The 11,681-nt window shown below is 42.0% G+C and overlaps 1 protein-coding gene across 1 annotated transcript; it reads right to left on the bottom strand.

Moving 5' to 3' along the window:
• Positions 1–1,232: 1,232 nt before the first annotated feature.
• si:dkey-32e6.3 (uncharacterized) lies at positions 1,233–11,164 on the bottom strand. Its single transcript, XM_052051522.1, has 6 exons — positions 10,781–11,164; positions 8,494–8,666; positions 7,265–7,483; positions 4,340–4,500; positions 4,118–4,250; positions 1,233–2,875 (listed from the first exon to the last, which is right to left on the bottom strand). Exons 1-6 carry the CDS (start codon positions 11,034–11,036, stop codon positions 2,699–2,701), a joined length of 1,119 nt encoding a protein of 372 aa, XP_051907482.1. The 5' UTR covers positions 11,037–11,164; the 3' UTR covers positions 1,233–2,698.
• Between the last annotated feature and the right edge of the window lie 517 nt (positions 11,165–11,681).

The following is an 11,681-nucleotide window of genomic DNA, read 5'->3' as shown; positions in this document are numbered from 1 at the left end:
GACTTCAGGGCTTCTCAAACTTCATGAGGGCGATTTTTTTTCCAAGGACCCCTTATAATCTTAACATATATTAAACCTTTTATTAATGTTGGTAAACAAATAATAAATAAATCGCTGCTGCTATCCGGAACTGAAAATAATGACACAAATATGTTTGGGGTGGGTGAGAAGGATAAATCGAGTGGAGGTGGTAAATAAAAGGCAAGACTGCCGAGTGGTGGAGTAAACACTTCTAAAGGCACGATTTCGGAAGTGGTAGACCTTTTCTCAGAAGACTGTAGAAAGTTCAGTTGGTTGTCTTTCATCAACACATATAGGCTAAAATGCTAGCTAACGTCAGGTCTAGGCCATTTCAGTGTCAAGAGAGTACATCTGTGGCGTTCATCCGAGCAACAGAAAAAGTGATTAATTAGATAATCCTTGGCATGATCATGGCTGAATTTCCAACACATTCACTGTAGTTGTGAGCCAACTCACCTGTACAAAGTAAACTGTGTACAAAGTAACGTAATGGCCCGAATATAAGACGGCGCTTATTTTAAAGACGACCACCTTTTTCAAGACTCAACTTTGAAAAAAGACTTTTTGAGCACCAAATTAATTTTTATACAGAAAATAATTACAGTACATCTGAAACAAATGATTATAACAATATATTCGAGAGAAAAGGCATGTTATTTTGCCTCATTCAAATCCGAAGTGCAATCACATTCGTGAATGAATGGCTTCTGGTTTTTGAAATGTAAATTACATCATAACTTCTCCTCAACTGCCGGTTAACCTGGCCGATCTTCGACCCACTTTTTTCCAGATTGTCATTACGCCTCCCCATTTTCTGTTATGTCTTCTATTTTTTTCTTCTCTTTTCCTTCTTCGTGCTACCGCGATTTTTATTTTTATTCTTCGTGGCAGGGGTTCTCTTTGGCCTGAGGAGTCAAGTTCAGCATTCGCTTCATTGATATCTGGCACCATCTAGCGTCGTGAATGAGTATAATATCTAGACCCCGAATATAAGACGACCCCACTTTTTCAGTCTTATTTCAATGCAAAAAACATCGTCTTATATTCGGGCAAATACAGTAAGTTACATCTGGCATTGGATGTCTCACTTGGAAGTTTATAGCAACCGTAATATATCCTCGACTTACACAACATGGTTTAGCTCTGATGGAAGAGGAGACTAAAATCAACATATACAGAAAATAATTTGACATAAAAGAAGCATACAAAAATTGTTCATTGAAGAAGCAGTCAAATAGATGTTTAATACAATGTTGATGTTCAGTATGTGTAATGGAATTTATTAGACAGCGGATACTCAAAGCACTTCACACTATTTGCTCATTCACCAACTAATGACGCAGCATTAAGAACAACCGGGGGTTCAGTATCTTGCTCAAGGACACTATGACATGACCACAATGGCTTGGGATTGAACCACCAACCTCTGGGTTGGTAAACTCTACCACTGAGCCATGCCGCCCCCAAAAACTTTGGATGAGATGCAGAAAATTGATTCGAATTTGATTGGCATCTTTGACAAATTAAAAAATAAAATACATTTTTCAGAAGATATATTTGCGCCTTCAAACCGTCATAAATACCTGTAACCAATGGCGCCACCCAAATTGCAATTCAAGAAAACCAGTGAAATGCAATTATAAAATAAAAATAACACAGTATCTTCAAAATGACAGGGAATGTTTACACTGGAGTGGACCTGAGGTGTGAAATTCTAGTGTGGAGTAAAATATGATTGTTTAATAAAAATAACCCAGTACAGTATCTTCAAGATGACACAGAATGTTCACACTGGAGTGGAGTGAAATTACAGGACGAGCAAAAGCCAAATAACCCTAATTTGGATAAGCACTAAATTGTACACCTCCATAGATCCCAACCTCCTGCATATGGAAGACTGTGGTCGCTACAATGCAAACTCTGTTCAAGAAAATCAACCCCTTAATTAAAAAAAATAAAAATAAAAAATAAAAACTCAATTTCAAAAAATGGCTCTAAATGCTCCACGCCACAACGTTTCTTTTATATCGATCTAATTTTGTCTCGCATAATTCAGCAATAAATTAACTGCAAATAAAACAATATCCCTGAAGGAGGTATAAAATATCTTTGTCGACACCTAAGATGTAAAATTATTTATTAAACCCTTCTCTAACACCTGCTCAACCTTACTATAGGTTCCAGTGCTTTAACATTGCACATCATACATAACAGTAAATAGTGATGTGCAACCCAAGAGTGCATAATGCATTGACAAAAATCATCACGCAATGTGTTGATGAGCATCTAAAGGGCCAGATGTTGGGAGTGCAAAGATTTTCATGAGGTGATTCCACAGGTATTGGCCGAATACCCTCATTATAGGATAATTATGCCTAAAAAAATAACTTTTTTCCTCAAAACATAAAGTTTGGAGATTTATTATTTTCTTTGGGATGGTAAAATATTCAATCTGGCATTAATTAAATTTACTCAATAAAGAAGATCCCCCCACCCCACTTCTTCAATTTGCCAATGTCATTATTTTGCCTTTTCTGGAAATTACTTTCTTCTGAGCTAAGAGTTGCTACGGATATTGCCAACATCTCCTTGTCTCTAGCATTCCAACAGATAATGATACCCTGAGATAGAGTTCCTCAAGACCAGCCGTGGTTGAGAGAAGACACTCGGCAGTGCTCTAGCCTGACCCCTGCTGGACATTCTTCTCATAGTTCTCCCGGCAGATCTGGACACGGCGGGTGAAGTAGTCGGGCTCAGAAATGGCTTTGAGAAGATCGGTCTGGATTAAGGCGATGTCATAAAGCTCCGAGATGCAGGCCGTGCGAGTGTCCGAGCCGCCTGGCTCCATGAAAACCTGGACCATACACAGGAGTCATGTTGGGTTTCTGTTCGTTTTTCAATACAAGTGCATCTGAAGCGACTTTGCATCCAGCCTGAAATAATCACGCAACCATGCCAAAGCACAGGCAAACCTTTATGGTGTTTGTAAAGTTGAGACAAACCGTGAATTTTGTCTTGCTCTGCTGAGCGACCAATTTTAGAATGCCTTAAAGCAAAAACCTCAGCGCAACAGTTTGTGAATTATTAATGGGGAGAAAAAGATAACCCCATTGTTCGTGTGCATGCCGTTGCATGCCTAACCAGAGACTGCAGTGAAAAGGGGACCAATGGTTTTAATTAGGTTAAATAATAAATCAAGTACGCTTCCTACTAGATTTAATTGCTTTTTAACTCATACAGTACAAACCAATTCTAGAGCAAGTCTGAAAAGACGTTGAAAAACGTCTTTGGGAGTGAATGAGGTAAAAAAAAAAGTGATACTGGGACAATAGTTTGTGAAAATACTTTAACTAAAACGGTAATTGTGGTTTGGGTTGAAATACTTTGTAGAACTATTAGAGGCAAAACCTTTTCCAAAAGATTAGAACCTTGTCAACCCGGGAAAAAGTAGGAAAAGTACATACTTGAAGTAAAAACTCCACAAGTTGGGAGAAATGAGCAAACTCACATTCAAAACAGCAAGACTCTGAGCATCCCTTTGTTGTTGTTGTTTTTTTACCAATTTATTCCAAATTGTGATGACATCTCCCTTGGCCTATAAAGTTTACTGAAAATTTCTTGGGCTATTTTTTGTTTGCTTTCAACATTCACCTCATTTGGAAGGAAACAAATACAGTGCAACTCGCCAGCGGGGCAAATGAAGTCAAATAGCTGCTGACTAGGGCACGACATGAAGGCCTTGCGGCTCTTAATGAATTAAGCCTCTATAAATGTTATCACGTAATTGCCAGCGTCCGACTGAACCAACACACCAGCACTGAGTCAGCGGTTTACTCCAAAAGAGCTGAGTCAGGGAGTTACAGTGCTTAAAGGAGCTTTAAAATGTTGTTCCCACTAAATGAGTACTCCCCAAAAACAAAAATAACTAAATAGAAACTTGGAAAATAAATAAATAAAAACCATGCCTCAATTAAAAGTTAATGAGGCAAAAAGCAAGACAGGAGTGAGATTACTGCATGCCGCATGAGATGAAAAACAGGTGTGGGGGGGCAAGCGAAGAAATTGATCTGAGCGAAAGACCGCCGTTGTGTGCTACCTTGGGATGCACGACGGTATCCTTCTCATTCTGTCGTATGTTGTCATCGATGAAGATGTGCTGAACATGCTTGTCAAAGGGGTCCAGCCACAGCGGCTTCCCACCTTGGCTGGAGAACTTCTTAGTCACCCACCTTGGATTAATTGAGTTCAAAAAAAGTGGATAAGGGTACATTGCAGGAGCCTGACGTCACCTCGATCGCACGTGGGTAATTAGCGGTACCATTGATAGTCATCCTGGAAGCCTCCGAGTCCATCTGCACTGCTCAAGAATTGGTAGAGGCCTCTCTCGCCATCGCGGGTCGACAGCCGCTCTGCGCCTCTGGTCAGAAGAACCCCTTTCGAGCTGCAGCGGATCTTGCCTGGCGTCTTATTCACACTTAACTGAGCAGGAGAGAGGTCCCGTTAGTATGTAGTTGATATTTTTTCATTTAAAAAAAATCATGCTCAAAATGAATAAATGCAGCCATTGAATTATATCGCCCCCCAAGGGCATTACTTAAGGGTAGGCACTCATTTAAGTGGACAATGACACAATTTCTATGAAGGCACAGGTCATGATTTGAGGAAATTCAATATTTCTACTTTTACTTTTGGATTTATTATTTTTTAGTAATCATACATTCACGTATTATTCGGTTAATTCTCGTGTCGTCATTTTATGCTCGCAATGAAGAATGCTTCTGCCTGTCAGTATAGTTTGATTTTGCTGGCAAAGAAGAACGCTTATGCTTGCAATCATTAGTTGGCTTTGCCTGCAATGAAGAACGCTTATGCTTTCAATAAAGATTTATCCTTTATCATTTACTCACATCTATAATCATTATATGTTCTTCATTATGTGCTCACTTTTGCTTGCTGTACTGTGTGAAAGGTTTAGGGTCGCAACCACCTTTCCGAGGACGTGGTTGCGAAGAGATTACTGTTAAGACTAAACAGTGAGCAAGGGTGAACCGTGAATGGAGACATGTTTATGTGACATTTGCACACATGTACGTAAATTGCACTCACATAGTCAAACAAGTTCAGTGTGTGTTCAACAGCCCCCACCCTTTAGGTTGGACACACCTACAGTATGTAGTAGCTTTCCCAATAAATGAGGGGGTGAAGGGGGAGATCGTTAGGGTTACGTGTCGAGAACTGAAACCGAACGCTTCTCCTCGTTCCCTCCTTGTACCAGAATCGAGTCTCCTGTCTCCTCCTTTTGGTTATTCCTGAGTGTCAATTTGGACCAACCTGACATCTACATTTATTCCTGAGACGGTTTTGTGTGCCAATATGAAAATTCTGATATATTAAAGCACGGCACAGTACCCACACAGCCCTGTAGATGTTTTTAATACTAACACGCGTTTTTTCGCAGGACAAAATGCAACGCGGTGTAAATGACAGCATAGTTAAAAACTATCACACCAATGTGCAGTCGCTTTTTCTCGCAGTTCCCTTGATTTAGTACTGCAACCGCATTTTTAGACGACACCGTTCTCATGGCAGATCAATGCAGACTTTCAGTGGAAGATGTTTAGCCTTTGACAAGTGATTGTTTGAATATATTTTCCACATCAAGCTTACCCTGACAGCCTTGGAGGCGGAGAGAGAAAAGAAAGAAAAAAAACATACCTTCTATTCATTCTCCAGACCTGAAGCAATAACATTTTTATGGGAGTTTTTTGGAGCTGTTCCAAAACTGAAGGATTAGATGTGAGAAGAGCCATTTTCTGTCTTGGAAGCACCCGATCTCACACCACCTGACGCCAGTCAGTAGTTTTGTCAATGTGGATGCTAGAAAACCTTTTAAAGTGCGAGTTGCGCGCAGGATGCAGGTGATTCAATCTACTCGAGTGTGGTTTCAGACAATTTTAGCACATGAGTGCACGAGACAAGTGTGAGTGACAAAGTCATTTGTCCCAAAATGGTTCACTCTGTTCAAGAAATCATCATTTCATCAGCAACCTCTGCAGGAGCCCGATAACAATCCTGATCATTTGAATCAAGTGCAGCAGGGGGAGATGGAAAACATGCAGAAAAACGGCCCTCGAGCAATGCAGTTCCACACCTGCGTCGTACAGCATCTTTTACTTGAGTTAGATTGGACAAGATTCAAGATTTCATGGGAGGACATTGTTACAGATTGTTTGTTTTAGACTAATTTTAATTCTCATAAAATACCGTTGAGTTAACTGTGATTATAGGACCCACAATATAAGCAACGGTCTACATTAAAAATATATATATAAATATATCAAATGCCGCGGCCCGGTAGTCCAGTGGTTAGGACGTCGGCTTCACAGTGCAGAGGTACCGGGTTCGATTCCAGCTCCGGCCTCCCCGTGTGGAGTTTGCATGTTCTCCCCGGGCCTGCGTGGGTTTTCTCCAGGTGCTCCGGTTTCCTCCCACATTCCAAAAACATGCGTGGCAGGCTGATTGAACACTCTAAATTGTCCCTAGGTGTGAGTGTGTGCGCGAATGGTTGTTCGTTTCTGTGTGCCCTGCGATTGGCTGGCAACCGATTCAGGGTGTCCCCCGCCTACTGCCCGAAGACAGCTGGGATAGGCTCCAGCACCCCCCCGCGACCCTAGTGAGGATCAAGCGGCTCGGAAGATGAATGAATGAATGAATGAATGAATATTAAATGCCAATCAAAGTGTTCAAACTTCATTCATGGATGGCATCCCCATAACATAGCCAAAAGCAGGCACGCCAGAACTCACTCGTCCGTATCCACGCCGTTTTTCACATATCCGCTCGTTTTCAACAGATGGCATTAGAGTTCACTGGCAAGTGAAGGTCATGTTGAAATTGGGAGAAAAACGAATCATCCAGGACATTTTACTTCTTCTTTCAATTTACAAGACTGCCAAATTGGTCAACCATGACCCAAGATTTCCCAGAACACCGGACCGGACGATGTGCAAAAGGACCAGGAGGAAACTCTAAACAATGACAGCCAGAAATGTTCCCAATGGCAACAGGTAAACAGCTTCCAAGTGGTGATTCCGAGAAGTGATTTGTTTTCAGATAAAAAGGCAGCCTTGGTAATTTACGGCACAACAGATTGGAAATGTGTGGCAGTGCATTTGCAAATGCAGAGTGACAGGTCTAATCTGTCGGGGAGACAATGCTGAGATTGAGTGTGACTCCACCTCACCTTTAAATCAGGAAGATCAGGAAACAAGGGATGAGCGCCCTGCGTCAATGCTTTGGATACGGCACTGAGCACATGAGGTAGGTCGCTTCCAAAAGTACGAAAGTGGATGGCAAACTCGGTCCCTTGCCGCTTTAGGTCTTCGAGCAACTGGAAAAAGGAGGGAAGGATCCAGTGGTACAGTCGTCCATCCTCCGCCTTTATTGACAGCTCTCGGTCTCCCTGTAGGGGAGGCTAGTTCATCAGCACACCGCATATTCCAAAGATCCATTTGGTTGGCGAAACTACCAAAACACATTCTGTTTGAGCGCTGAAGGCGAGCTAACCTGTATTTCACTGAACAAAGTCAAATATATGTATTTGCAAAATAATCACCAATGATTTATTTCACCTGGTTAACGGTAATTCAAAGCAATGAGACATCGCTTTCATTTTGACAAATGACTGTAAGCGGTTATCTGCGGGATGTGAGTGATGTTTGGTTTTAAATATGCTGCAAGTACTTTATGTAGTACAGGGAGAGCAAATGTTCTGCTTTTCCCAGAAACTTTTCACTTCTTGGATTTATCCATGGTTTACCTTCCAAAGGGTGAATAGCTCACTAAATAATGTACCAGTTGTAACACACCGGTGGCCGTAATGCATATTTTCACTAAATCCACCAACCACAAAAAAAAAAAACACTTAATGTTACAAGACCATGATAATCTTTCAAATAAAATCTGAAAAATGAATGAATTTTCTAAAAATAAAAAAATAAAATAAAATCGCAATTCAATACTGATTATTTTCCTAAAGCCCGTCATAAGGCTTTCATTCATTCATTCATCTTCTGTACCGCTTGATCCTCACTAGGGGCGCGGGGGGTGCTGGAGCCCATCCCAGCCGTCTCCGGGCAGTAGGCGGGGGACACCCTGAATCGGTTGCCAGCCAATCGCAGGGCACACATAGACGAACAACCATCCACGCTCACACTCACACCTAGGGACAATTTAGAGTGTTCAATCAGCCTGTCACGCATGTTTTTGGAATGTGGGAGGAAACCAGAGCACCCAGAGAAAACCCACGCAGGCCCGGGGAGAACATGCAAACTCCACACAGGGAGGCCGGAGCTGGAATCGAACCCGGTACCACTGCACTGTGAAGCCGACGTGCCAACCACTGGACTACCGGGCCGCCCTAAGGCTTTCATGTCATGTCAGATTATCCATTGTGTCCGAGAGGATATTTACCTTTTCACCTTCAGGCCAGCGAAGCAGGTTCAGGTGTTCCTCCAGAATCCCACGAAAGCGCCGACCTGCACCGGAGGTGAACCTGGGAGTCGCTCCAAACTGAGAGTAGTAGTTGACGGCATCGTCACGTGGCGGGAGCAGTGAGGGGGAGTCACTCAACCATTCCCACTTGCCTGCCAATGGAAAGAGACAGTTGGGGTCTTAAAGATTCCATGAAAGTCAGCTACAAAGCCAACTCCAAAGAAGTTGGCACTCTGTGTTAAACATAAATAAAACCAGAATACAGTGACTTGCAAATCACGTTCAACCTGTATTTAAAGACAAGATATTTAATACGTATTTGATAAACTTTATTGTTTTCAGCAAATAATCATTAACTCATTCACTCCCAATGACGTTTTTAAACGTCTTTTCAGACTTGGTCTAGAATGGGCTGGTACTGAATAAGATAAGATATCCTTTATTCGTCCCACACTGGGAATGAGTTAACTTATAATTTTACGGCTGTAACACGTTCCAAAAAAAAAGCTAGAACAGCGTCATATTTGTCACTCTGTTACATCACCTTTTCTTTCTTTTAACAATATTCAATAAACGTTTGGGAAATGAGGATCGTTGAAGGGGCGGAATTTTTTTCCCATTCTTCCTCGATGTACAGCTTCCGCTGTTCAGCAGTCTGGGGTCACCGTTGCTGTATTTGACGCTTCATAATGCATCACGCGTTTTAAATGGGAGCCAGGTCTGGTCTGCAGGCAGGCCAGTCTTGTATGCGCATTCTTTTACGACAAAGCCACATTGTTGTAACACGTGCAAAACGTGGTCTGGCATTGTCTTACTAAAATATGCATGGGGCGTCCGTGACAAAGACATTGCTTGTATGGCAGCATGTGTTTCTCCAAAACCTGAATGTACCTTTCAGCATGAATGGCGCATTCACAGATGTGTAAGTTACCCATGCCATTGGCACAAACACAGCCCCATACCATTACAGATGCTGGTTTTTGAGCTTTTTGAGTCCAGAACCGACCGAGAAGACACAATAAAGGTGATCAATTTTGAATATTAAATATATCGTCTTTGTCATGCATTCAAAAATAAAATATAGTGGACCCCAAACACTGTGCAAAACTCTTTTAAAACGCTGACAAACCTAAAGGTGTGATTTCTTTTTTTTTTTTTAAACAGCAGGGGGAAAAGATGGAAAATATTGAAAAAAAATTATGATAATCTGGGGCGGCACAGTAGGCAACTGGTTAGCACGTCGGGCTCACAGTGCTGAGGTGCTCGGTTCGATTCCGGCTCCGGCCTTCCTGTGTAGAGTTTGCACGTTCTCCCTGTGCATGTGTGGGTTTTCTTCGGGTGCTCTGGTTTCCTCCCACATTCATGCATGGCAGGCTACTGGGACACTTTAAATTGTCCCAAGGTGTGCGTGTGAGCGCAGATGGTTGTTCGTCTGTGTGTGCCCTACGATTGGATGGAAAACAGTTCAGGGTGTCCCTCGCCTACTTCTCGAAGACAGCTGGGATAGGCTACAGCATGCCCGTGACCCTTGTGGGGATAAAGCAGATCGGAAAATGGATGGATGGATGAATAATTATCTGCTAACAGTTGAGTGCACGGGGGTCGAACTGCGAGTATATGGGGGTCCGCTGTAGAGTGTCAATTGTCTGGGTACATGTTAAAAAAATACCTTCTCAAAACAAAACAGTTTTATTCTATTTTCAAAATGATTTCCATAGTTTTCAATGCATATATTGACGTGTTTGGATAATTCAGGTGAGCTTTAAATGTGTATTGTTCATTGAGTACACTTTATCTTTTAGCATAGCCCAGAAAGAGAAGTCAAGGGGAGCAAGGTCTAGCGAACGTGAAAGCTGTGTGTACCCACTTAGTGGACACCCTGTCCAATTGTCCGTCGTATCCAACTAAACGAGCCCAAATTTCACACTGAGCAATTTGAACTGTGAGTAGATTGAGGCGGTACAATTACCTCATCGTGTAGTTTTTCTTTGGTGGTGTGTCGTAAGTTTTGTTTCACTTTCGGGGGGAAATATGTTCCTTGACTCACAAAGGTTGAGAAACCGCTCCTGCAGACCCGTCTTTTGACATGGTTGACATTCCACAAAACCTTTAGTTTCAAATAATAACGTAATGATGGCGATGGCGAGATCATCAAATCAAGGCTGTTTAACTGAATTCGACAAATACTCTCCGCATTACACCAGTCAGCACAACCGAAGCTGTCGTTTTGGTTTTTCTTTTAAAGGGCTGAAGAAAATCGTTTTACCTTTACTCATTTTGCCCCAAGTTACAGTCGTCAGAAAATAATCCAGGGCAGCCACTGTCCCTTGGCACGTCACGGCGTCCGACACCAGAATGGTGTTGTTCAGGTCCACATGCAAGATGATTTTTTTCTGCTCGCGACTGGCAATACACACCGGTGGGCAGTCATTTGTCCCGTGCGTAGGTTCAGAGAGATGCCGGGAATTTGTCTCGTCCTTTTCTTCAGCTTGGTGGCTGTTGTCTCCACTGGTGTCGGCCATCAGTAAACCAGTTCGTATGGTAGTTAGCTTGAATATACAGGACAGCACTTATAATTTGGCTGCCTGAATTGAAATTCAGCAGCTTCGTTACTTCCTTCCTAAACCGCTTGAAACTCTTCTTTGGCGGGTTAATATCATACAGGGTGACTTGAGCGCCACCCTTTGGTGGTATAAATTGATGCAGTGCCAAGCGCTACAATCATAACACGTCACAGAACATAGGCTGTTGTTGAGCTGGTGGAGATCGAAAACATATAAATGATAAAAGTATTCTTATCTATTTTAGAAGGCCCTTCAGGTCCAGCCTGAAATGGTTTAATGGACACGAGTCATTCAGCAGTACCTTACAATGTTATCAAATTTTGAAATTTTATTCATATTACTCGTTTGCACGTATCCAGCACAGCTTTCATAAAAAAACACCCCACCTTAATACGCGGTCTGTTACAAAGGGTTAGTGGGGCGAAAACAGAAATAAATTAGATCTGGCAAAAGGTGTTAATTTGGTTAACATGAAAGAACTTGCAGACATGCACATTTCAGTTTACGCTGAAGCCTTTTACAGTTGCATTGGTCGTTTAAAAGGCATTCAATGTAATGACAAATAAGACAACAAAGAAAAACTGCACCCTTTTTCACAATTGT

This window comes from Hippocampus zosterae, chromosome 2 (genome assembly GCF_025434085.1).
Source record: "Hippocampus zosterae strain Florida chromosome 2, ASM2543408v3, whole genome shotgun sequence".
Lineage (NCBI taxonomy): Eukaryota > Metazoa > Chordata > Actinopteri > Syngnathiformes > Syngnathidae > Hippocampus > Hippocampus zosterae.
This window is presented reverse-complemented; position numbering and strand designations above follow the sequence as displayed.